At 52.2% G+C, this 25240-nt stretch overlaps 7 protein-coding genes across 7 annotated transcripts; 3 read left to right on the top strand and 4 right to left on the bottom strand.

Annotated features, from left to right (window-relative positions):
* Positions 1-2391: 2391 nt before the first annotated feature.
* Positions 2392-3226, bottom strand: POSPLADRAFT_1169016 (hypothetical protein). The gene is made up of 2 exons (XM_024488035.1): positions 2576-3226; positions 2392-2525 (listed from the first exon to the last, which is right to left on the bottom strand). Exons 1-2 carry the CDS (start codon positions 3220-3222, stop codon positions 2501-2503), a joined length of 672 nt encoding a protein of 223 aa, XP_024340333.1. The 5' UTR covers positions 3223-3226; the 3' UTR covers positions 2392-2500.
* A 200-nt stretch (positions 3227-3426) lies between these two features.
* On the bottom strand, positions 3427-5335 carry POSPLADRAFT_1169013 (hypothetical protein). The gene is made up of 7 exons (XM_024488034.1): positions 5018-5335; positions 4856-4952; positions 4784-4798; positions 4655-4730; positions 4440-4600; positions 4093-4384; positions 3427-4036 (listed from the first exon to the last, which is right to left on the bottom strand). The coding sequence occupies exons 1-7, from the start codon at positions 5099-5101 to the stop codon at positions 3505-3507; spliced, it is 1257 nt and encodes a 418-aa protein (XP_024340332.1). The 5' UTR covers positions 5102-5335; the 3' UTR covers positions 3427-3504.
* A 279-nt stretch (positions 5336-5614) lies between these two features.
* POSPLADRAFT_1045853 (hypothetical protein) lies at positions 5615-8843 on the top strand (the record flags this gene model as incomplete). Its single annotated transcript, XM_024478878.1, has 24 exons — positions 5615-5729; positions 5797-5865; positions 5926-6007; positions 6061-6092; positions 6146-6177; positions 6231-6282; positions 6336-6479; positions 6538-6675; positions 6728-6903; positions 6955-7008; positions 7097-7166; positions 7225-7354; positions 7413-7474; positions 7531-7586; positions 7636-7698; positions 7752-7855; positions 7970-8010; positions 8072-8078; positions 8142-8164; positions 8223-8246; positions 8308-8334; positions 8391-8435; positions 8490-8614; positions 8676-8843. The coding sequence occupies 24 exons, from the start codon at positions 5615-5617 to the stop codon at positions 8841-8843; spliced, it is 1839 nt and encodes a 612-aa protein (XP_024340331.1).
* Positions 8844-8883: 40 nt separating this feature from the next.
* On the bottom strand, positions 8884-10232 carry POSPLADRAFT_1045852 (hypothetical protein; the record flags this gene model as incomplete). Its single annotated transcript, XM_024478877.1, has 2 exons — positions 8884-9344; positions 9404-10232. 2 exons carry the CDS (start codon positions 10230-10232, stop codon positions 8884-8886), a joined length of 1290 nt encoding a protein of 429 aa, XP_024340330.1.
* Positions 10233-13065: 2833 nt separating this feature from the next.
* On the top strand, positions 13066-16102 carry POSPLADRAFT_1045851 (hypothetical protein; the record flags this gene model as incomplete). The annotated part of the gene is made up of 15 exons (XM_024478876.1): positions 13066-13377; positions 13734-13799; positions 13843-13921; positions 13983-14156; positions 14330-14357; positions 14418-14498; positions 14672-14744; positions 14885-15254; positions 15311-15424; positions 15483-15509; positions 15564-15623; positions 15691-15759; positions 15825-15850; positions 15903-15999; positions 16062-16102. 15 exons carry the CDS (start codon positions 13066-13068, stop codon positions 16100-16102), a joined length of 1617 nt encoding a protein of 538 aa, XP_024340329.1.
* Positions 16103-18891: 2789 nt separating this feature from the next.
* On the top strand, positions 18892-20119 carry POSPLADRAFT_1139924 (hypothetical protein; the record flags this gene model as incomplete). The annotated part of the gene is made up of 7 exons (XM_024485098.1): positions 18892-19149; positions 19209-19254; positions 19310-19423; positions 19559-19624; positions 19680-19708; positions 19930-20026; positions 20079-20119. The coding sequence occupies 7 exons, from the start codon at positions 18892-18894 to the stop codon at positions 20117-20119; spliced, it is 651 nt and encodes a 216-aa protein (XP_024340328.1).
* On the bottom strand, positions 20045-24484 carry POSPLADRAFT_1169005 (hypothetical protein; the record flags this gene model as incomplete). The annotated part of the gene is made up of 6 exons (XM_024488033.1): positions 20045-20823; positions 20876-21728; positions 21784-22750; positions 22801-23046; positions 23235-23765; positions 23822-24484. 6 exons carry the CDS (start codon positions 24482-24484, stop codon positions 20400-20402), a joined length of 3684 nt encoding a protein of 1227 aa, XP_024340327.1. The 3' UTR covers positions 20045-20399.
* Positions 24485-25240: the final 756 nt, after the last annotated feature.

Here is a 25240-nt window from a genome sequence, read left to right as displayed (position 1 = left end):
TGCCATGGAAGTTTGGGATCAAGGGAAAAATGATGGTGATATGTTTAGCCGGCTTGGCATAATTCAGGCGTGAAGAGCAGATGCCTTTCCGCGAACTGAGTCCGTCCGTTGAAGGGCGGAAAGTACTATGGTTGGACCTCTCTTTATATATGGGATTAGTGGTGATAATTCGGTCCAGCTCCCTCAATATATGACTGATAAGCCTCAGCCTTCTTAGACAACCTCTTCGCCACATTGGCTAGCCCGCCGTCTGGTTTGATTGTGGAAGCGAAGAACCATAGAATATGGCATGCGATATGCCTGCTTTTCGGCGTTTCCGAACTGAATAGTACTGCCGCAAAGGTAGATCGCTTGCTTGGAGAAAGGCGCGGACTGAAGGGCGTGATATCATGGCCCTTCGGAGGATATTTCGTTCATTTCCAGGAGATCCTTACGCTTGTTTTTCTGAATTTTATGAATGCGTATTTTGGGCGTTACGTATGTTCCATCACCAATCTCATCCATCATTGATGGCTGCATTCAACGTCGCTGCATTCGTCGCACCGGTTGCCGTTTCGATCTATCCATCAGCTCGGGGGCAAGGATGCTGACGCGAGCTACCCGATAAAAAACACTGAGCGCCCACACGTGTCCTTTTTCTTTCACCGAGACTTAACCTAATACCAACCTAACCGAACATAGCCAAATTCCCAAATTCTAACTGAACATAACCGCAACTTAACCACAACCCAATAGCAAATGTTTGAAAAATGATTTCGAAGTTGAAGAAGATTAGAAATCGCAGAAGTAATCATGAGGATCAGAATCTCCATCTAGGGTATTGCGGAACTGTTCGGGGACATTGCAGAATCATTATATGGTCCATGTGCGCAATCTGGAAGATCATCAGATTAGATCAGTTTCGTTGGGTCAATTACATTTACAACCATCAGTGGCAGAATTCATAAACACTGGTCCTCATGCATCGGTAGACATCACTGTGTAGTTTAGACCAAGGGGTAGGCGTATCGTTGATTTTTCACTCCAACCCTCGTTAGTTAAGTACCGGACCCCGGTCACCGATTGTATGGGGCCTCCTCCTTATCTCTGATTATATCGTGCCCACAGTACACTGCCTAATGGTAAACCGCCTCACTGACTTGCGCGCGGGTCCTCCTACTGAGTTCGAGACCGCTCGCTCACGTCCCCCCTTCAACACCTCATGCTGGACCTCAATATCGTCACTGCCCAGGATATTGTTTTCCTCCCTCCGCACCGTTGTCGGCTCATCCTCTGCTTTCGAGATATGCATGTCCACGATGAGTTGAGGAGGAATTGCTGGCATCGTCTCGTCCACTGCGTGCTCAAATCCATCTATTCATATTCCAGAATACATGAGTCACGCTGAAGTCGCGGACTTCGCAGTATAGTATAGTACGAGCCTAGGGAGAGATCAGACCAGATCGCGAACAAGACATGCGCGCGCAGGAGGAGACAAGCGCCCAAGAGCTGCACTTACTATTCCTCACCCGCAAAGCACTGTCTATCGAATCGACATTGTAGATGCACAGAGACTAAATATATATCGAGTACATAACACTACGAACTTCCAGAAGCTCAATTCGAGAACATGTGCTTGTGAGAAGTTGTTTACGGAAATCAGGCTGGATAGTGAATTTTGGGACCCCGGTCACCGGTTGTAGCACTACTACCACTAGGGTTGATATTGGAAATCAACGATACGCCTACCCTTGGTTTATCCTATCCCTAGACGAGATAGATGGGAAGATAGAGAAGGAAAATCCACATAAAACTGTCCGTTCCAATGGTCTTCAGATGTGAGCATGTTGAACAATATGCTGAAGCCTCACGAAGAGGGGTCCAGCCATGGTAGTCGTCCCACAGAGTCGCGGGCGAGAGCACAAGGGCTGTAATTAACGAGATAGTATGCGGATCCATGGCAAATCCACAGAACAAAACGATAAGTCATTATAAAGACCTTGAACGAGCTAAATTTGCGATGCGTTGAACGACTCGAGACGGGAAGGAGGATACTGCGAAAAGAAGTAGCTTCGCCAATGCCAATGTTATGTCGCTTAATAGAAGAGCCTCTTACAACTGTTGGAAACATTCACAGAGGGGAGCAAAGTCGACACAAGACTTCTCGCAGTAGGGAAAGCAGAGGCATCAAGTATATAGTCGTATTTTCAATACTGACAGAAGCACAGGCCCGCTTCATCGTAGTTCCGAAGCTCTTAGCATGGGAGTGTGGTTCACTCTTGTCCAACCTTATAAGACGAAACATTGCACGATAGAACATTGTCGGCAAGCTTGTCAGCAGAAGTGAATTTCGTAGCACGCAGTACGCACCTGGATCTCACACATGTTCAACTAAAATGCATGCTCGTGCAGTTCTGTCTCGAAGCCGGTTCTCGTCGGAGGTTCGAGATGAGAACGCACAAGATAATAGCAAAAGACAGATGACGCTATGCAAACACATTTAGAACAGAGACAACTAGGGTCATGCAGACCGTAGGGCATTTCCTCTACGCTCGTCGTTAGCCTGCGCGTCTGACACCAGCAACACCGCACGCACCTGTTCATCATCGCATACTTGTGCACCTCCTCCTTCTTCTTGTATGCCGCACTGACCTCGTCCAGTTTTACACCCGGCTTGCCCATCGCTTCCACGATTGCGACGAGCTCCTTCGCGAGCCGCTCCTCCACGTCCTTCCCGGCCCGCGAGTCGCATGCTTTGAGGATCCACTCTATCGCGATTCGTGTCCGCTGCTTCTCGCTCAGTGCTATGGGGTACACGACCGTCTTCCCGGCATGCTTGTTGCTGATGCAGCGCACCGCCGGCGCAATGTTTTCGATCGCCTTGCGTAGGATCGGCAGGGGCGGTGCACGCGTGAGCGTATGAATGTGGAGGAGCGTGCGCGCAGTGATGCGTGCGGCCTTTTGGCGGTGTCCGTAGCTCTGGAGACAGGATGTGAGGTAGTGCAGCAGTGGGTCCTCTGCCGGCGGGATGTTGATGACAGCGGGCTGCGTCGAGGCAGGATGTCGAGCTGCGGATGGTGGCGAAGATAGACTTGATGCAGCGTTGAAGCCTGCTATTGAGTCTATGACTGAATAAATTTCGCCTTCGGTTGCACTGCTCCCCGCCGCGCCCGCTGTTGTCGCCAGTCGCCGTCTTGCTGCTGGCAGGGTTCGGAGCGCAGCATGTCGTGCACTGGAGAACATGTCGCCTCAAGAATCTGTCAGAACGAAAGTAGATAACCCGTCGCAGACAATACACACCGTCGTTGCCGAACTCGGTATGAAAGTTCGAATCCGACGAGAGGTTAAGCAGGAGATGGGTGTGACTCAATGTGACCATAAGACATGTAGCAGTGGGTTACACCGTCACGCTCGGACAAAAGCAAGATACCCTCTCATGACAAACTTACAGCGAATAGATGTTCGTATAGAATAGCTTCGAGTCCGTAGAGAGAGAATAATCAAACACAGCATAAAACCACAAAATCAACGTGGCGAATGGCTCCCGCTCCGCAAGCCTTGTCGCCGCCGCTCGTCCAAGCGCAAATGAGTCCGTTCATCCACACCCTCTAGCTCATCGTCTTCCCCGACCTCAGGCAACCGCGAGAGGCCCATACTGTCTGTGATCTCGTCGTCGTCGTCGTCATATGCGTTGAAGAGCACGGGGTTCGTCCGTACGTTTGCTGACCCGCGCCGCACGTGCCCTGGCGTGTGTGGTACGCCCCCAAGCGGCGTACCCGCAGTGCCATTCCAACCATCGATCGACATGCGCCCCTGGATGCTCAGCCGTGGGTTCATTATCCCACTCTCGAGCGCGGAGTGGTGTCCGTTCGCGGTGGTGGGGAGCGCCTCGGGCTTCCGCGAGATCTCGAGGAGATGCACGCCGAGGAAGGTCGTGATGAAGCCCGCGAGCAGCGAAATTGAGTTGGCAGGGTCATCCGTATTGAAGCCTTGGAACATGATTACTGACGCTACAATAGTGGCGGTGGAGAAGCCGACATAGTACATGGGGTTGACGCTGTGGGAGTCACGATGTGAGCGCACTGTATGCCTACACGGGTCATGTGGACCTACACGTTGGTTGAGAACGTATCGAGCGCCTTGTTGAAGTAATTCATTTGCACAAGGATGCAACCAGCTACTACAATCCCAAACACGTATGTGCTTGGGTGCGTGAACTGGTTGTTCCCGGCGAATGTGAGCTTCACCGCAATCCCAAACCCCTTGATCGCCATTACCGACACGGAGCCCACTAAGGAGCAAATAGAGATATAGACCAGAGGATTTGAGCGGCCATACTTCGGCACTACTGCGTAGATCATGACTGTGCTGAAGACGAGTACAGTGAAGCAGTATAGCATGAAGCCTGCGCATTCATGTAAACTTTCATGATTCAATGTAAATGGATACATTTGACGTACCAGGCTGGACTGCGAAGTGGAGAATTTCATCGACAGTCTCAATTGGCTTGTCTTCTGGTGCATGCAATACGATGATCAGGGAGCCGAGTAGACATAGGGTGCAACCAACACGTCCCAGGTGACCGAGTTCTTCGTTCAACAAGAAAGACGCGAGAATAGCTCTGTAGACAAGAGTGAATCGCAGTAATATTAGATCAGTGCAGCATGATACACACCCAATGATCACGCTAAGTGCTCCAAGTGGGGTTACCAGGATTGGTGGGGCGAAGGTGTAGGCGGCAAAATTGGCAACTGAGCAGTGGCTAGCTGTCAGACCATGCGTACAGACAAACAGCAACACATACTTTCCCCCAAGACCACTGAGCGTTATCGAGTCGGTCAATAGACTACGTGCAGCCAGTCATCGATGTGCTCACATGTTGATATTCCAGCCCACCATATGGGGCTTTTGAAGTACGAATAGCTATCTGAGGCTTGCGCATACGTTGACCGATTTGCGGCGTCGTTCAGACCCTGGAGATGAGGGTTGAGTCGCGCTGTGTGCACGCAGCGTGTGCGTGAGTCCGCGGTGACCCTACCTTTTTCGTGATGATAAAGCTCGTCCCGATTGCCAGAGAACTAGACACGGCGAGCGCAAGTCCAATATACTTGTCGTCAACCATGGAGTATTCTCTTCGTCAGGAGTCGTCCCGATGTAGTCAAGACTCCGTCTAGGAGGGTATGCTGAAGCGAGTGGAAGGACCGTGGGTAGTGGTCGAGGTGGGTGTACTCCGGTCGGCGCTGGGAGATATGTACGAGACCGTCTGCTCCAGCGCTGCGGTCCTATGAACCAGCGTCGGGACACGAGAAATCGCGTCTGTCTGAATGCGGGATGGAGGAGAATGGGCGACCGTCACCGCAGCGAGGAACTGCAGTGCATGTCTGGCTAAGCGCCAGTGACCAATGTTACATCCATTATGATTCGTCACGCGGTCACGCATACAATGTTATCAAGAGCGACTTAAATCTGCTGTGTCACAATAATCAACGTGACTACTTCGATTGCGGTCTTCCGCAAGTCTTTCGACTTGGTTATTCGCCGGACGTGCATGTTTCTGACTGGTTTACGTGTGTTTCATCGCGCCGGCATATACAGAACTTGCCCCCAAAGGCAGACACGCAAGAGCTATAGCAATATGTCGCCGGCCACCCAGACGGTCAACACTACGCAACGACTGCAGAATCTCAGACAGCTGATGTCGAGACCGGAATACAATGTTGAAGCTGTCGTTGTACCTAGCGAAGACCAGCGCAAGTACCTCTTCACGCTCATTTTTATGTTTGGAGAATTACAACTGCTTGCGGCAATGCCACATAGACTATAGCGAATACATCGCGAAGTGCGATGAACGGCGTGCATTCATCTCTGGGTTTGATGGCTCTGCAGGTACTATAGCATTTGCAGATGTACTGTCTAGCCCGGATGCTGAAGTCATGATGTACATAGGATGTGCCATAGTGACTTTGAATGACGCATTCCTGTTCACGGATGGACGATACTTCCTCCAAGCGGAAAAGCAGCTTGACCAGTGCGTCGAACCCCCTTGTCGAGTATTGACAGCGAGATACACAACGCCAACAGGAATTGGAAGCTGATGAAGCAAGGTCTCCCGGGTAAGATTTAGTGAACGATATACGTTCATCCGCCCCTTCTGAAGTTGTCAAAGAGGTCCCTAGTTGGCAAGATTTCCTCTCAAAGGTTAGCGACAATCTGCTATAGTGTATTGCCCAATTCAACACACCGCCGCTCAGAATCTGGACAGGAACGCGCGAATCGGAATTGATCCCTCGCTGATCACAGCAGGTAGCTGTCAGCCCCGACACAGTCGTGTCGCGTCCCTGAATAGCTGCCCCTAGCCGATGCCGACGCAATCAAGAACGCACTCAAGCTGCGCGACTCAGAACTTGTCTCGCTTGACCGGAATCTCGTGGATTCTGTGTGGGCGGACCGTCCTCCGCGTCCCACCAACAAGGTATTTCCTCTTGACGTTAGATATGCTGGTGCGTCCTGCTCGAAATGTGTGGGCTTCCTTGTTCCTATGCAATTTCTCAAATCTAGGCGAATCGCATGTGGAGAAAATCGCGAGGCTGCGTGCGGGTCTCATAGAAAAGAACCAGCGTGCTATGGTCGTTAACATGCTCGATGAGGTGGCGTGGCTATTCAACTTGCGCGGCTCCGACATCGACTTCAACCCTGGTCTGCATGTCTTCTCTCGCGTTCGCGCTAGACGCCTGATTCCGAAACTTAGTGTTCTTTGCGTACGCCATCGTGACATTGGACAAGACCCTGCTCTTCGTCAATCCACAGCAGGTTGATGACACCATCCACACCCATCTGGGAGAAGAGGTCGAATTCCATCCCTATGACTATTTCTTCACGTACTTGAAAGAACTTGGTGCTGAAGTTGGGCTTCATAAAGAAGCTGTGAGAAACGGAAATGATTCTGGTTCATATATCCGCTTATCCGTCGAACAGCAGGTGTTGGTCGGGGACAAGGCTAGCTTGGCTATCGTAGAAGCTATCGGAGTTGTGCGTGATCTTTTATGTCCACATGCATCGTGGAGTCACTGCGGGGGGCGCTTTCGGCTGATGCTAGATGTCGTGCGATATCATCAAGGACCACATAGTGATCTCCCGCTCCCCGATCGCTGACTTCAAGTCAGTCAAAAACGAGACAGAGATTGAAGGTAAGAAAGAAGCCTTGCATTCGCTATAGTGTAAGGCTTATAAGACTACTGCACGCAGGATTCAGGCAGTGCCATATCCGCGACGGTGCAGCGCTCGTGCGGTATTTTGCGTGGCTAGAAGAAAAGCTAGAAGCTGGCGTGCAGCTGTCGGAAAGCCAGGCTGCTGATCAGCTTGAGAAATTCCGCTCGTAAGTGATGCTTGCATTTTACTCCTCATGTTGATTCGTAATTTGGATATTTGTATAGAGAACTTGATTTGTTCCGCGGTTTGTCCTTCACAACGATATCCTCGACCGGGCCGAACGGCGGTACGTCTCGCGACGGTTGCTCGTCTTGGACTTCGCGCTCACTATGTTTACTGCAGCCATTATTCATTACTCGCCCGACCCCAATGACTGTGCCATCGTTCGCAAAGACCAGGTGAAATACATAGTATGCTTTGAGGCGTTTGCTCAAGTTCTGCGGATAGATCTACCTCTGCGACTCCGGCGGGCAATATCTAGACGGCACGACCGACGTCACACGTACTCTGGTGGGTACACCCGTTGTCTTCACGAGTATGCAGGCTTGAGTCTAGATTGCTAGCACTTCGGCATTCCTACGGCAGAAGAACGGCGTGCGTTCACACGTGTCTTACAAGGCCATATTGCGATTGACTCTGCGGTCTTCCCCAACGGTACTTCTGGTGCGTATTCACTGTCGTTCCCCACCCCTGTCGAACTTAACGCGAAGTGTCGCAGGGTACATCATGTAGGTCGACTCCTGTGCACATGTAGTGTATGTACTAAGGGGATATGTTGTAGCGACTCCTTCGCGCGGAGGCCATTATGGGAAGACGGGCTAGGTAAAAACATTTCCCCGTCCTAACACCGCAACTCCGCCATACTCACCGAAACACGCTCTAGACTACCGGTGAAAATAGAAGTCTGTCTCAATCACATCGCAACCACTCATCTTCCTTTCTATGCGTCCCAGTCATGGCACAGGTCATGGCGTCGGTATGTTCTTCGTCATGCTACTACATACTCCTCAGCTGACTTCGCAATTCTTGGCTAGGGCATTTCTTGAATGTTCACGAAGGTAATCTCTTGGCTGAGTCACTCACAGAGAAGGCTCGGTTGGACTGATATTCAGACGGCAGGTCCGCACGGTATTGGTGTCCGCATCAGTACGTCTTCTTAACATAGACCGTTCCGAAGAAGCCGCTGACGTGCCTGGGTCCAGTCTATAACAATACACCTTTGAAGCCCGGCATGACGGTGTCTAATGGTGAGTGGAGCAGGTACTTCCGAGGGTGCTGCCCTCATTCATTCCTTTGTATAGAGCCCGGCTATTACGCGGACGGTCGGTTTGGAATCCGCATCGAGAATGTCGTTGTTGTGCGTAACGCCGATACACCGAACAACTTCGGGGACAAGGGCTATCTCAAGTTTGAGCACGTCACTTTGGTATGTCTTATGCAAGGCGGATACACTTGGCGAGGTCACACCTTTTACAAACTGCTTCCAGTGCCCTATTCAGAAGAAGCTCGTGGATGCTGCCTTGCTTAGCGAGCGAGAACGAGCGTGGTTGAACGCTTACCATGCGGAGATTTTAGGCAAGGTCTCCCCTCTGCTACAGGATGACCGGCGTGCACTCAGCTGGCTCGAGCGTGAGTGTTCTCCATTGGTACAGTAGTATTACACATGCGCCAGACTAGGGTCCAGATACCCCATGATCATGCCCAAGTTGTCTGAGGTAATGCGACGTTATGCACTTGGTCCGGGACTGGTGTGCTTCTGCTTCCGATGATAACACCGCTGCAGACGACCCGCGCGCGAAGACCAGCGACGAGGGCCTCCTTGAGACGATCGGCGATGCACTTATGCGTTGCAGGCATGAGCCCGTCCAATTGTAGTTGGAAGTGGAAGTGAAACGTTACGGATAGAAGCGGGCGTGTTTTGCAGAGTTCAGCGAGGATCTCGTCCAGACGTGCCCAGTCGATGAAATTTAGGTCAAAGTCTGGGGCGCGGAACAGGCTGAATTGCAGCTTGATCTCGCGCAGGAAGGGGGACGTGATTCGCGAGAGGCACCCGGGCACGGAAGGATACCAGACATCACGCCGTCCCGGGGCGTTCTGTAAGCCAATGTCGAGGTGCGCCAGTCGTACGTTATTTGAGAGGTCTAGTTCGGCTAGGACTATAAGGAGGCGAAACGTAAGATTAACGTACAGAGTATGAGGTCACGCGCGCGCTTACAGTCTTCATCCCACAACGTAAGCCGCAGGTGCTCGAGTGATTCTTCAGCCTTTCGGAGCAATTCCATGAGGATTGGACGCTGGGGGTACTTTCCGCTTGAGTCCCACTCAAACCGCCGTAGCCGCAGGTCGAACGGCGGCCTTAGCAGCCAGTCCAGCACGACTGTAGGGCCGTACAGATATGACATGCTGAGCTGCTCGATGCGGATCTTACACTGTCCTTGCTCGAGCTCGAGCTCGGGAGGGGGTGGGTGGCTTGGAGAGGGCGAGTGATCGCCCCACCACACGAGGTACGACATCTCAAGGGTTATGAGCTGCGGGAAGGACGTGATCGTCTGCAGGAGCGCGTCTGCGGTAGCGAACATGAGTGAGGAGAGGTGCAGCTCCTTGAGGTTCGGCGAGAAGCACAGGATGCAGTCCTTCGTGCTTTCATTGGCGGCAAGGAGCTCCCAGTCGACGTGCTCGAGGCGAAGGCAGTTCACATGACAGAGCTTTGGGAGCAGCTTGGGCATCCAGTAGCAGAGCCAGCGACTGCCGCCTTCCGCGGGCTCGCCACCGGCGTCGACGAACTCAGAGGGCGGCGTGATGATGCTGAGGTCGCGGATACAATCGGCGATGGCAGTGGGCGCGGTGCCAGACGCGTTCAGCGCCTGGTGGAGGCGCGCGCAATCGTGAGGTCCCTTGAGCTTTACCGCCTCAAAGAGATGCAGGCGCGTCGTGGGGACCCATCCACGGCATGTCAGACTGCATGCGATGAGAGCGTGGGGGTCGTCCCAGAGATAGTCAATAACATGGTCGCACAGCTCGGGAGGCAGCTCTCTGGGGGACATCTGCAAGGACTACTGTCAATGAAGAGGGTTTCTGCTGGAGTTGCCTCCTACTCACCGTAGTTTCAACGGACGAGAACATAGTGCAAGCACTAAGACGCGAAGTCTAGAATTTAATGAGACGCTGCAGCCTTGGTACTGAGCAAATGGGGAGAGGGAAGACGTATGTAATGTAAGACAAGCGTGATCCATGGACCACGGAAGCTATTTATGACAGGTCGCCACTCGGCATAGATGTCTGTGAGAGATGTGAGGGTATCCATCTGAGTCCATCAGCCTGCGCATACAATACGGCACGGCAACTACCGACCCATGCGAAAAGCGAGAACTCGAGAAGTGACGGAATTCGAAGCAAATAGCATTCAATTGAATGATTCAGAGTATCCATCCAATGCGCGATCTTCTAGCTACTTACCATAACGCCGTTCGTGATCGTTCGACGCTTGCTGAACTTGCGCTCTTTCTCCGCCGACTGCATCTCAGGTGCAAGTACTTCCCGTCGACGACTCGAAACAGGAGATTCTCCGTCCGAGATGCTGTGCGTCGACCTCTGTTCTTCTACCAGGCTCACTGTGGCATTGAAACCTAAGGCGAATTTCTCGAAGATGGAATGCTCACCGCCGATCTACAAAGTGAATTTACTAGGCCATTGCAGGATATACGCCTGAAATACTGTGAAGACCCCTTTTGATTCCTTGAAGGATCACTAGTTGCAATAAAATGCGCCACTAGGCGTACACCATGCATCTCAAGTGATGCTTGATGCTTACTTACTTGGGCGAATATACAGGAAAGTGACCGATTTCTAAGTAAAGGTAAGCTGGGGCTTATCAAACAGGTTTGTGTGGGAAGTCCAGAAAATAAGAGACTGTACTAATCCCCGATAGACATTATTATTGCATTACATACAAGTTACTGTGAAAAAAATTTGATGCTCATAAATACATGCCCGCGCGTACAAATTAGTGTGCGTCGATGGATGTGAAATTCCCTTTTATTTATTTACTCGTTTTACCCTGGTCGGTGATTTCCATATGCTACAGCAAAACCAATATTGATAGACCTCCCCTCGCAAAGTATACACATCAGCAAAGTGGGGCAGAAGCTCGCGGCAGGGGTCGGCAGTGGTGCAGATACGTCGACGAGCGGCCGATGGGCTACTGAGGATCGTGAGGTAGACGCTCGGTGTAATCCTCTCGTCCTCTCGCCGTCATTGTTAGGATGGGCGATATATCCATCCTCAGAAAGAATTTGGTGTATAATACATGTCTGACTCCATGACTAATGGCCAGATTAAGGAAGCTACTGGTATCGCAGGGTTTGTCGCTGTCTACCTTTATTTGCAGAAGTAGAGAGCGACGATGTAGACCTCGACCCATAGACGAATATCGAGACATCGGCGTGGGTTACGACTATTTATGGCTGCCGTGAACAACACTGAGATCTCTGGGGGATGAGGGTACGTCACCCCCGAGGTGCCGAGCACCGCTATGCTCCATGCGGCCTATCTGTACTTTTTGCGAGGGAGGTCTATCAATATTGGTTTTGCTGTATTGTAAGTGTCGCGCAGCTTTCCCTGATGCGACTTGATGCGTCTCTTTCGCATCATTCAAAATAAGTATCCCTGTGAGAGTAAATTCTTGCGACAGATCTGCCTTCCCTCTCTCGGGACACCAGCTGACATGTGGGGTTTAAACTTTTGCATGAGAAAATGAGGATGTCGCTTGCAAGATCTTGTCGAAGACTTCTATTTGAGCACTATTCGCCTGCAGAGCGATATTTTAGTGTTGCCGTAGGACGTTGTAGCAAGAATGCCCACTTTCGATAGTGAAATCAAGCGCCGATTACCGCCGACTGTCTCCGGATATTGCCGGCTAGCAGAGAATTTGCCCGTCATCATTTCAAGGTCACTTGTGGCGTTGATACCTGAGCATTGACTTCACGCATCATGCTGCTCAACTCAGGAATCTTTCACAGATCTCATTGGCACAACTTGACGTATACTCACGATGCACCTGCATATGTCCTCAAGCATACACAGCCATCATTTCCCGCTCTGATAGCATAGGCTGCTGTGCCCACGTCGCTCCATATGATTCCGAGTTGACAGGCTCCTCGAACTGTACTTGGCGGAGGTTCAATTCATTGCACGGCAGGTCATGTGGTATCATTTGACGATCAGAGACTCCGCGCGATAGCATAGATTTCAGCTATCTCTTCTGTGATGCAACAACCGCGAATGGTAAGGTCCACGCCAGAACGCGCCGCACACTTATGGACTAATTATCGACCGAGCGATAGTCATGTCTTCTGCAGTTTCATTGGCGCGCCCTCGCGTGCAAAACGGGATATTTGAGAATGTCACAGTGACCTTTGCCCTCTGCCATCCCGATCTCACCGGACTGGCGCCACACATACATGTCAGTGCCTCGTACACTTAAAATGCAGTATTTTAGCTGACAGTGTATTATGGAGTCTAGCTGGTCAAGATGGTCATGTAGAGCCTTTGCAGCGCCGGACAGATATCGGAGCTTGATAGAATGCTTCATTGATACGAGCGGCGAGAAAATGTTTTCATGAGATACTGGAACAAATGAAGAAGATCGCCGGTTCTCGATTGGGCGTCTACCTTTAGCGTCTTGGCTACAGAACAAATCTGTCCAATCAATATTTAAGTGTCCTCTGAGTCCGAGGCTGGGAAGCATCACCGCGAATCGAGTAGAAGACCGCCCGACGAGAATAGCCCCTCCAGCTATATAAGCCACCCGTACGGTCGCACTTCAATGCCGCCGTCCGATTCCTCCCTCTGCCACCCCTCCGTATCATCACTCTCATCATGGCGATTGTATCCAGAGTAGCCATCGTTACAGGCGCAGCACAGGGTATCGGCCTCAGCATCGCTCTCCGCTTGGCCGACGATGGCCTCGATGTTGCCGTGAATGACACAGCGTCTAAGAGCGAACAACTAGAGGATGCCGTATCTCGGATCCGAGCCAAGGGTCGACGAGCGATCGCCGTTTTGGCGGATGTAACGCAAGAAACGCAGGTCGAAGACATGGTTTCTCAGGTTGTCGAGCAACTGGGCAGTCTCGATGTGGCGAGTCTACTTTTGCGTGATACGTTGCTTGGGATGGTCGTACTGAATCTTGTCAATTAATGTTCTAGATGGTCGCCAATGCGGGCGTCCTAGTTGTCCAGCCCTTGATGGAAGGTCAGTAGCATCTTATTCAATGATGAAATTGCCATTACTCATTTTCCCCAGCATCAGCAGAGGATTGGGACCGGGTGATGGCGGTAAATGTCCGCGGCATCATGCTCTGTTACAAATACGCGGCGACACAGATGGTGAAGCAGGGACGAGGCGGCAGAATTATCGGTAGGATATCTCAGCTCGCACTCCTGGCTATCTCACATGTCAGCTATACAGGCGCGTCGTCCGTCGCTGGCAAAAAGGGTATGCAATTGGAGCACACCACCGGGGACGTTCACTTATGATCCGTACAGGTTGGGCAGGATTATCTGCGTATTGTTCATCTAAATTTGCCATACGAGGTCTTACTCAAAGCGCAGGTTTGTCGTCATGCGTCATATCGGTTTAAAGCCGTCTAACTAGGAGGTTTCAGCTGAAGAACTGGCGAAGTACAAGATCACAGTGAACACGTATGCGCCCGGAATCATCAGGTCTTCGATGGGTACGTGCTCATGAGTATACGCAATGGCAAGCCATACCAAGTTCTACTTGCCCCTTGTTAGCAAAAACCTTGGCTCTTGGACTGGAGGTGCGTCCTTATCGATTTTTACTGCGATGTTTTGTCCTGAGGTCGCATCAGGAATGCTGTATGCCGGCGGATCTGCCGTTGGCTGAGCCCGAGGTGGTTGCTGCTGTGGTCTCCTTCCTCATCAAACCCGAGTCATATTTCATTACCGGTACGTCGCCTTACCTGTATTGACTCTACAAATATGGGGTATTGACTTGCCCTCAGGCCAATCCATATCGCCGAACGGCGGAGCCATTTTTGATTGAATGTTGCGATGCACCCGGCCTTTGCTATTCATATTGGACGCGATTCGGTAACGTAGTGACTTTTTGTACATGTTAGACGGCTTCATCGTATCTCCTGCTAAGGAGTATGCTATCTAAACCTCACCTAGTTTTTGTAGATCAAATAACAATGTCTTATATACTAGGACCTCCTCGCTTGTACCGCAACAGTCATGGCTTGAGACGGAGCGCGGACACATCAGATACTGCGAATATCAAAGCGTTCGGTGAGCAGGAATGTACCCTATGAGCGCGTATCGAGCCCTTTCGCATTATCGTGTCAGAACAAGGTAAAGCTGAACGCTCTCGCATTGCCACACTACTGTGATCATCTGTCTAAAACGAACTTGCTTCTGAGGTTCTAGACGCGATATATCAGCGGAAGCCATAGAGCGAATAGTTCCGAGATGCTGCGGGCGCATGCATCGCACCCTCGGCGATCAATCAATCTCATCCGGCGAGGGCGACATTGTGTGAGTCGTGAATTCATCTCATTCGCTTATCGTATAAGCTTCACATGCTGATTGTGCGCGATCCCCTCGTTCAGCATATCTAAGCGCATACCTCCCAGGACGTCTTTTTTTGCGTCCCGCATCCTGCGCTCATGTCAGAGTCAAGCTATACTCCGTGTGTCGCGCTGGTCACTGGCGCAGCGCAAGGCTTGGGACTCAGCATCGCGCTACGGCTTGCGGACGATGGCTTCGACGTTGCGGTCAATGATCTTCCTCCAAACGAAGAAGCGCTCGCGAGTGTAGTCGCGCAGATCAAGGCCAAGGGCCGGCGAGCTGTGCCATTGCTTGCAGATGTCACCAAGGAAGAAGAAGTGAGGGACATGGTGTCGGGTGCAGTGGACCTGCTCGGCGGTTTAGACGTGGTGAGCACGGAAATTGGCTCAGCGAGTACCGCGCGCCACCCTCATCTCATGCGGCGTGCTCAGATGGTCGCCAACGCGGGGATTGTCTTTGTCCGTCCGCTCACGGAGAGTCAATTGATTGTGATGCAGTGAAAAATCTGCCATGGCTTGTTGATATGCATACAGACTCTGTCGAGGAGTGGGATCGAATCATGTCCGTGAACGTGCGCGGCGTAATGCTGTCGTATAAATACGCAGCCTTACAAATGATCATGCAAGGCCGGGGTGGACGGATCATAGGTAGAATCAATGTTCATCCTTGATGGTATGGCAGACGCTTAACTGCATATATTTTTAGGTGCGGCGTCCACTGCTGGCAAAGCAGGTTGTTGTAATCTAGCAGTGCATATCAAACCAAGTATTTACTGATATCATTCAGGTTTTCATGGTCTCTCGGCGTACTCCTCCTCGAAGTTTGCTGTGCGGGGTTTGACTCAGAGTGTAGATATGTTGCAGTCCATCGCGCGCGCGAGAGTATTTGTTCCTTGACTACATTATCATATCAGCTTTGGAGTTATTGCCGCACAAGATCACCGTAAACGCATATGCGCCGACTATTCTGAGGACTCCCATGGGTATTTCCCGCCTATTGTCGAGCTGTGTAGTTGTACGCCTGAGTTGACATCTTTCGTGTTATAAGCCTCCACGTTGGTAGCCGGCTGGGAGGTAAGAACCGTGTACTCAGTTGTCGTTGCCTTGTCGAGAAATGGTTATGCAGGCATATAATATCAAGGGCGGAGCTCCAGCCGCTGAGCCAAATGTTGTCTCCAGCCTGGTGTCCTACCTAGCGAAACCAGAGGCCTATTTCATCACTGGTACGTGCTTCAGCGCAACCATTCTTGCCATAATCTGTACAACTTGAAATGCACGTCCACAGGTCACACAATATCGCCTAACGCAGGCGCACTCGTGGACTGAGATGACATGCGGAAGCATCTATCGCCATAAGTCACAGAGGTACATAATACTTGAACACATCGTATTGTTTGTTCCGGATATACTCTGCAACCACTGTGTGGTGCAACGACCGCACGTCAGTGTCGTCGATCTCCCCGAATCGGCAAATTGCTATATTCTGCGCCGACACTAAACGGCAAAAGGTGGCCATCGAGACACATGAAGCTTTCTAGTAGCCTGTGGATAGTATAAATATCAAAGTTTAACGAAGAGACACAGAGGTGACACAACACAAATGCCTGAGTCACTAGCAGTCTGTACTAGCAGGCTCAGTGGGCAATTAGCTGTCACGCTTGAAGTTAAACCACTACGTTTCGTTCTGCTAGATTTAGTGTTCACTCTCCAGCTTGCCTTCGTCAGTGCCGCCACCTTGGATCAGCCAAGGTACGTCCGTCACACTCAGCAACAGTAGCATGGCACTTGCTCACCGCAAGGCATATACTGATTATATGCTGCCAGCAGGATTGTTATATCTTCGCCAAGCAGGTCCCACCAGAGTGGTACCAGCTATCTGGTGCACCACAGCGCACGGGTGCCTATAATTGTCAGCTGCGAACAAGCAAAAGCCGGTTTGTTGGTTCATGTATCTCACCTTCTGCTCATGCATATCAAATGCATACAGCCAATTCACGACCCTTCCATTCTTATGGCTTCCTATCGATACTCCTAATATTAGCAGGCGCCCAGGTAAGTCGGGACAGAGTTTGCCTCTTCGGTTGTCATTCACCGAGCGCCTTACCTTCCGTCATGGATAGCTACTAGCACATGAGACTTCACCGTCTCTTGTAAAAGGTATCATGGCGGTTTGCAACATTGGCAAGTTCGTTTTCAGGCCTATTACAGTCGAAATCTGTCAGCGAATAGAAGTCGCGAACTCGAAGCAACATCATGTGGCCGTCGTGCGATACCTTCCGTCCAATTCAAATTCAATAACTCCTGTTCTGCTTAAGTACCACTACCGTCGTGCAGTGACAAAGCGCATTGAGGTCGGTGACCCCAGGCTCCGCATACCCTCTAAGCCATGTAACCCCTCACCCTTGTGACCGGCGCCGCATGAGGGCTAGGGTTGAGCGTCGTTCTACGTCTTGCGAGTGATGGCTTCGATGTCGCGGTCAACGATACCCCGCCCAACGCAGAACTGCTCGAAAGCGCTGTCTCTAAAATACAAGCCAAAGGCAGGAAGTCATTCGCAGTACTCGCGGACGTTACACAAGAATCGGAGGTCAAGGATATGGTAGCTCGAGTGGTATATGTTCTAGGTGGCTTGGACGTGGTAAGATTCTGACTCAAAGGTAGCCCAAGTAGGTCAATGATCCAGATTTAACCCTTAAATCGTATAGATCGTTGCAAATGCAGGCATGACCTTCGCTCGTCCTCTGATTGAGAGTAAGTCTGGGCGCCGATGATGTGGAGTACAAGGTCACAATATTGTACATATGCGAGCAGCCACAATGGAGGATTGGGACCGCTTGATGGCGTTGAACATGCGCGGCGTAATGCTGTCGTACAAATATGCTGCCATGCAAATGATCAAACAAGGCCGCGGTGGAAGAATCATAGGTATTGATTGGATCACTCCCGGTCAGTTGCAGGTAATGTCCACTAATCTTGAGGCCTATAGGTGCAGGCTCGACGGCATCAAAGAAAGGCAATGCTATACTCGTTATGCGGCTCCAAAATCGAGCTGACATACACTGGTATCTCAGGTGCAGCGGGATTCTCGGCCTACTGCTCATCTAAATTTGCTGTGAAAGGGTTGACACAGAGTGCAGGCTAGCTATTTATCCTATACTTCCAACTACTTACCTCTCAAAGCAGGGTTGTAACAGCTCTTGAACTCGCGGAGCACAATATCACAGTTAATGCATATGCGCCCGGTCTTATCAACACTTCAATGGGTGAGTGCTATCCTCGCGTTCACACAACACGACGAATTGCTATACCTTGCCACCGTCTAGCACCCATTGTCCTGAAAGGCCGAAAGGTCATTCATACTTTGTGCGGCATGGCTACAATACTGAACTGTTCTCAGGCATATGGATCTAAGCACAGCGGTGTAAACATCCCGCTCGCCGAACCGGAGGTTGTATCTAGCCTGGTATCCTATTGGTGAAGCCTGAGGCCTACTTCATCACCGGTACGCATGCCATCACTGTAGCAGCTATTACACCCATGCGCTGAGCAACTCAACGGTCCGTCTCCAGGTCAAACAATCTCACCCAACGGCGGTTCGGTCTTAGACTAAAGCATGCTACTGGCTGCACCAACCCCTTAACCGGGAGTTGGTTCGGTGTCTTGAGGCTTCGCACCCGCCGCTTGCGCTTCGTTGGGAGAGACCGTGCTGTATAACATACCACTTTGTGCTGCCTTCAAGTTTCAACCAGCGATGCAAGAGGTCTCTGCTACGTCTTTGCATCTTGTACCTATATGTAACAAATTGAAGACGATGTCCAGACTCCAATCTCAGTTGATCGCGTGTCAATGATGCGGATTTACGGTTTACCTGTAATCGCGTCACGAGAACATCGCCATGTGAACGACGGGATCGTGTTTGGCCCGTGACAATTGCCTAGTCATGAGAGGAGCTCAAATTCAGACACATCTTCCCAGTGCACCTCGGCAGATAGGGTCTGGTACGTGCGTGCTTTGGGTGCTCATCCGTGGTGATGCTCCCATGCATTACGTAGCGAGTGTCCTTCGCCAGTCAGAGACCGGCAGTCTACACTTCCTCCCTCACCGTGCCTCAGGCTATGTCTCCCATCCGCATAGCGATAGTGACTGGTGCTGCTCAGGGCTTGGGGTTGAGCATTGCTCTGCGACTCACAGACGATGCATTCGACGTTGCTGTGAATGATATTCCACAGAAGAGCGACCAGCTTGCAGACGTCGTGTCTCAGATCGAAGCCAAAGGAAGAAGAGCAGTGGCACTGCCCGCGGACATCTCTGATGAGCAGAGTGTGCAAGACATGGTGCGAAGTGTCGTCGAGAAACTGGGTGGACTAGACGTTGTCCGTTGAGAGGTTACCGAGATGCATAGCAACCCTACTGACACTGCTTGATCATAAAGATGGTCGCAAATGCAGGCATTGCCCTGCATAAGCCTTTCATCGAAAGTGATTGGACCACAAACATTCTGTGGGGCTAAAGCGTTGAGAGCATCATTTGCAGCTTTAACTGAGGAATGGGACCGTATCGTTGCAATCAATCTACGGGGCGTCATGCTCTGCTACAGATATGCAGCATTACAGATGATAAAGCAAGGCAGGGGCGGAAGGATCATCGGTAGGCCCACCCACTTACTACGCTTCAGCGATCCTGTGCGCTAACAACAGTCTGCAGGTGCAAGCTCTCAGGCCGGAAAGATAGGTATGATGAGTAGCCCACAGAACCAAAGCCAGAGAATGAACAAAGCGACAGGAACGACGAACCTTTCCGCTTACAGCGCAACCAAGTTTGCTGTGAGAGGCCTCACGCAGAGTGCAGGTGAGCCGTACTTTGCTTCAAGCGTGCACGAGTCGCAAATGTAACACGATCGCAGCCCTGGAGCTTGCCCCACATGACATCACCGTGAATGCTTACGCTCCTGGGTTTATAATCACAGACTTGGGTGAGTAGCCCTCTCGAAGCAATTCCTTCAGCCGAGTCGCTTCAGCGTTGAGACGACTATGGTTCAGCTAACCATCCCGATGATGCCAAATACGGCTTGAAGCCTGGTGCAACCGTCAAGAAGGCAAGTGTGGACGATCACCGACAATTCACAAGGCCAATGATTCTAAACCCTGTATCAGATGTTCGGTCTGCCGGCGGACTCACCGGAAGCTGGACCAGAGGTCATCGCTAGCATTGTGTCCTATCTAGCGAAGCCCGAGTCGTATTTCATCACAGGTGGACTTTCACAATCTTGGAGCCCAGAGCAAGAAATGCTGACGTTCAACAGGCCAGACGATCCTAGTGAATGGCGGCGTCATCTTTGACTGATGATAGAAGTACTATCATAGTGGCAGGCCAAAATAGTCTGAGGATCTATGCATGATGTCCAACTATCAATCGATATATTCGTACCAACATCTCCGTTCGCTGCGATAGAATAAATTACAGATGCACAGATCGTCTAGCAATGGAAGCCCTATGAATTGCGAGTAAGTACAGTGGGTCGATCAGTGAATCATTGGCAAGAAGCGTGCAATTCAAAGGGCAGGTAGGTAAATGGGCGTATACACGAACAAAGGAGGGAAATCAACGATAGCAGACAGCACAATCACGACTTAGCGTCAATAACATATGGTGCAGGTGTCGATGATCCTGGTGTAACAGGGGTGATGGCTCCCTTCACATCGCTGATCCAGGTAGCCGGTGTCGCGAGCCCTGGCGTTACTGGTCGCGAGGGGTTTGGCGTGTTCGCTTGGGTGTTCGCCTGTGATCGATTATGTGCCATGTGGGCCCGCACGAGATGGCCGGCCGCGAGCGCGCTGATGAGCGACAGCTCGCCAGCCATGACAGCGGATGCGATGATGCGTGCAAGCTGCTGTGCGTTCTGGCCCGGATTGGTAGGGTGTGCGCCTCTTAGGCCGAGCAAATCCAGTACTGCTTGTTGTGGGCCGAGAACTGTGCCGCCACCAACGGTCCCGACTTCAATACAAGGCATAGTGACGGTCATGAGCAGATCTTCGCCGCCGTTGGTTCTAAACCAGAAGGTCAGGTTCGCATTCAAAATGACCATTACAAGAAACTCACGGTTCCATTAGCGTCATACACTGTGAGCTCTCAACGTTCTGCGCCGGGTCCTGACCAGTGGCCAAGAACATCGCCGTCAAGATGTTGGCAGCGTGCGCATTGAAGCCACCAATCGAGCCAGCCATTGCACTACCAACAAGGTTCTTCTTGGTGTTGAGATTGCAGAGCGACTCGACAGTGGTCTTGAGCACGCTCTTGACGATCTTGCCAGGAACGACAGCCTCCGCAACAATGCTCTTACCGCGACCCTCGATCCAGTTGATAGCGGCCGCCTTCTTGTCAGTGCAGTAGTTGCCCGAGAGCGCGAGAACGACCATTTCAGGGAACTCCTTCGCCATAGTGTCGAGCGCCTTCTCCGTCGCCTTCGAGATCATGTTCATGCCCATGGCGTCACCGGTCCGAGTCGCGAAGCGAACAAAGAGCGTCCTGCCGGCCATCGCGCACTTGATGTTTTGGAGCTTAGCGAAGCGAGACGTCGACTCGAAGGCCTCCTTGACAGTGGCGTAGCCCTCTGTCGACTCCACCCATGCCTTAGCTTGGGCAGCGAGAACGATCGATGGGAAGTCAATAGCAGGACCACGTGTCATGCCATCGTATGTGAGGACAGTCGTAACACCACCACCGGCGTTGAGAGCCTTGCAGCCACGAGAGGTCGAAGCGACAAGGGTACCCTCCGCAGTCGCCATGGGGATAGGGTAGAGCTCACCGTCTACCTTCAGGGGACCAGCGACACCGAGAGGGATGGGCATGTATCCGATGACGTTCTCGCAGCAGGCACCCATAACACGCGAGTAGTCGTAGTGGCTCATGGGTACCTCCGACGTCTCGAGCGTTTTAGTTTTTGAGGCTCGCGCTAGATTAAAAGCATTAGTTGATTACGTCATAGATCGAGCCTGCATGAGACTTACAGATCAGAGCACGGCGGACCAGGACAGCCCGTTCAAGGTCACCAAGCATCTTCTCCAGAGCATACGGCGCGATCTTGCCGTTCTGAGCGAGCAAGATGACTTCCTCGTCATTCAAAAGCGAAAGCGCGACCGTGACAGGGCGGGGACCGTTCTCGAAGATATCGATGCATTCTTCAAGCGATCGAACGTTATCGCGACGCGAGACCTTCTTGTCATCGCCCTCGTTGTCGCTGCCAGGTGACGAATCGCCGGGAGTGGGGAGCAGGTGCACCGCAGCCTCACGAAGCTTCATGTCGACGCTCGCGAGGTTCAACGGCTCTGTGATGGCAGTATGGACAATCTCCCTCTTCGGAGCAGGAGCAGGGGCAGGCTCCACTGCAGGCGCAACAACGACAGGAGGGACAACAGCCGGCATGGCGAAAATGGGTGCGGAAGGTACATGGGCTGGCTCGTCGTCCTCTTCCTTCTCCGGCCTGACCCTCGAACGCACTCGTGAGCGGAAGCGCACGCCTTTGTCTCGTACAGCTTTCAGCGCAGCCATGCCAGAACCGGCGGCGATGCCCTTCAGCAGGTAGCCGTTAAGCGCGACGCTGATCGCGAGGAGCAGCACGATCCCCTTGGATACCACAGGGTCGCCAACGAGGGCGGTCCATGTCGACATGAAGTTTTCAAGCACCTCTGTCTTCGTAGACGAAGAAGTGGAGGCCGGAACAACACGCAGGTAGACGGGTGGGGCAACTTTCACGATCAGCTCCGAGTCTTCGCCTGAAGGCACACCTGCCTTCTCCGCTGCAGCAAGACTGGTCAAGATGCTAGATATGGCGGGGTTGGTGATGTCGACTAGGGGTGCAGGGGGAATAGCGTCGGCGGCTGTGCGAACCGAGTGCTTGTTGTAACGCCCGGCAGCGGTGACGGGAGTAAGGGGAGTGCACCAGTTGAGGATGTGAAGCGTCAGGAAGGATGCGATCTAGGGAACAATTAGCTACACGTAGAACCCCAAAGCACAATAATACTCACCAGAAGAAGCTTCAATCGGCTCATCGGGTTCTCATCCACAGCATGCGCCTTGTGACCCTGCGTCTCAGGAAGTAGAGAACCCTTGACCCCCAACAAAGCGGCCTTCACGCGCTCGCTAGGGCTCTTGCGGATTACCTCTGACCTCGCCGAACGAACGAGGGCCGAGCGCACACCGTTGCCAGAACCGTTGACGACGGCGGTGGTGCGGGATCGCGACATCTGGCGAACAAGCTTGACACGGCGTACCTAGAAGAGAAAACAGGAGGTCAGACATTGCAACGACGACAATTAGATGGTCATGAGCCGAGCCGGAAACGGATCCGCCGTCATAGGAGGCCCTCATGGCACGTGAGGGTCACGTGACGCCCCCAGGTGACGCACTATGACCCACAGCTAGAACAGCATCAAAAATGGTGAGGATCGCCAACACATACCTCAATCATGACAGTGAGCATTGCTGCATAGAGCGTGCAGAGCATCAGGCAGTCCATAGTCAGCGCGATTGTGGCAACGGAACAAAATTCCTTGAGGCCGCCTACACCGCTGTTAACTCCGACGAGGAGCACAGCAATCTCAAGCGCGTAGTCCCTTAGGATGGTGTTGCCGACCCGATCGAGCGCCTCAAGCACGACATCGCCAGCAGGCTTCAGACGGCCGTCTTCCTGGGGCTTGAGCGTCTGCGGGTGCGCGAGGACCGCGCGCGCAAGGCGGAGCGGCTTCTCGAAGCCAACCGTACACACCAGGAACGGGAGCGCCTCGGTCATCGCGATCGGGTCAAGCGGGATGTCGAGATACCGGCAGAGCGGAAGGGTGAACAGGAACCCCGTCACCGAGGAAAGGAAGATACCCGTCGATAGCCAGAAGTTCGAACCCAGCGCGCGCGAGGACAGCCAGAGGCGCAGGAACGTGGCGTGCATCAATATGTAGCCGAGCAGCACCACGATGATGTCCATGGAGTCGGCTTTCTGTCAGGCCGTCAGAAAAATGACGATATTTTCGGATCTGAACGAGGCTCGCGTACCTTGGTGAGCTCCCAGAAGCGCAGGAACGCGGCACGGAGGGCATATGCCACCCACTTACTGCTCTTCATTTCGCCGATGGTTTCCTCGCGCTTCGCGCCGTGTAGATCGTACTCGAGGCCATCCACGGTGACAGACTTGACATGGCGCAGAGCGGCGAGCCAGTCTTCCCTTGCGCCGGGTAGGAAGGAAAGCGTAAGCGTAGACGAGGTCGAGTCGGAAGACGTGGCGACGAAGCACGGCACAGATGAGAGATTCGACGCGGGGTGGTAGCAAGCAGAGGTGTAGGGCTCGTCAGATAGCCCAGTGAGCTGCTCCGGCAGGTGCTGCGTGATTTGGGAAAGGACAGAGGGCTTCGATCCGAGCTCCGGCACGGCTTTCTTCCTGCCCTCGAGCCTGAACACGAACTGCTGAAGCTCCACCGCCTTTGTTTCATCGCCAAGTTGTTTCCACTCGCGTGGGCTGACACCAACCCATTCGTCGCCATTGAGTCGGGCGTAGGCGGGGCGAATGGCCGTAGGGTAGGTCGGGGCGAAGAACGACGAGTGTTTAATGCCGTTCAAGATGTGGAAGTAGGCCAGCATGCCCAGGACGAAGACGAAGACGATGGACTCGATAGGGAAGAAGACATTATGGGTCGCGAGAGGCCGGACGAGGGCGCGCATCTTGGTGCGACGGGGGAGGGATGTCGAAGCGGAATATATGTGAATGGGTACCAATTACCAGGGGTGCCTCAATCTAAAGCGAGCGTTATAAAAAGCATGCAGAAAACGCGGCGTATCAGCGATTCCATCCCACACGTCGTACGAAGAGGTATGGCAAGCGGGGAAATGCTGCGGTTTTAGAACTCACCGAGACCGCCTGTCAGAACTTATCGTTTGCTCTATGACAAAAATATCCCAGTCCGAGGCACGTCTGCGAACAAAGAACGACGACGACGACGAGGATGGCGGGGGTCGTCGCGGGTGCGGGAAACGGTAGTGACAATGACGGGGCCAACAATAAATACGCTGGGTTTATGGTCGCATGGGTGGAACCACTTTTCCCATTGGCGCGCGTATTGCTCCGGGACTGGCACTGCTCTCCAGCGCTAACCCTTTATGGAAGTTCTCCTAGCAATGTCTCATCATCTCGGCAACGTGTAATTTATCCCAATCTCCGAACAACTAGTACTCAAACCCCCTTTTCTCCGTCTCATGACAGAACCAGTCATAGGATTGAGTCAATTGTGTCTGCAACGTCGATCCTCGCAGGTGCAGTCTAAGTACTATGTCTCTCCGCGAATTAACATCACACCCGGGACGGACTCATCCCCATCACAGTAGCGTCTACACATCAGCGTTCCTGAAGTCAACAGTCGGAGCCTATGCTCAATGGACATAGGCCGTATCTCTATGATATCTTAGCCATATCACTCAGCG

The sequence above is a fragment of the Postia placenta genome (genome assembly GCF_002117355.1).
Source record: "Postia placenta MAD-698-R-SB12 unplaced genomic scaffold POSPLAscaffold_5, whole genome shotgun sequence".
Taxonomy (NCBI): Eukaryota; Fungi; Basidiomycota; class Agaricomycetes; order Polyporales; family Adustoporiaceae; genus Rhodonia; species Rhodonia placenta.
The sequence above is the reverse complement of the archived record's forward strand: the minus strand, read 5'-3'. Positions and strand labels throughout refer to the sequence as shown.

What these genes read in the sequence shown, in the direction of transcription:
- POSPLADRAFT_1169016 (XM_024488035.1), bottom strand. Translation starts at nt 3,222, where the DNA reads ATGTTCTCCAGTGCACGACATGCTGCGCTCCGAACCCTGCCAGCAGCA. An exon ending in AAGTATGCGATGATGAACAG is followed by an intron (nt 2,526 to 2,575) that starts GTGCGTGCGGTG and finishes CGACGAGCGTAG; the next exon opens with AGGAAATGCCCTACGGTCTG.
- POSPLADRAFT_1169013 (XM_024488034.1), bottom strand. Translation starts at nt 5,101, where the DNA reads ATGGTTGACGACAAGTATATTGGACTTGCGCTCGCCGTGTCTAGTTCT. An exon ending in GCACTTAGCGTGATCATTGG is followed by an intron (nt 4,601 to 4,654) that starts GTGTGTATCATG and finishes TCTTGTCTACAG; the next exon opens with AGCTATTCTCGCGTCTTTCT. An exon ending in GATACGTTCTCAACCAACGT is followed by an intron (nt 4,037 to 4,092) that starts GTAGGTCCACAT and finishes TGACTCCCACAG; the next exon opens with CGTCAACCCCATGTACTATG.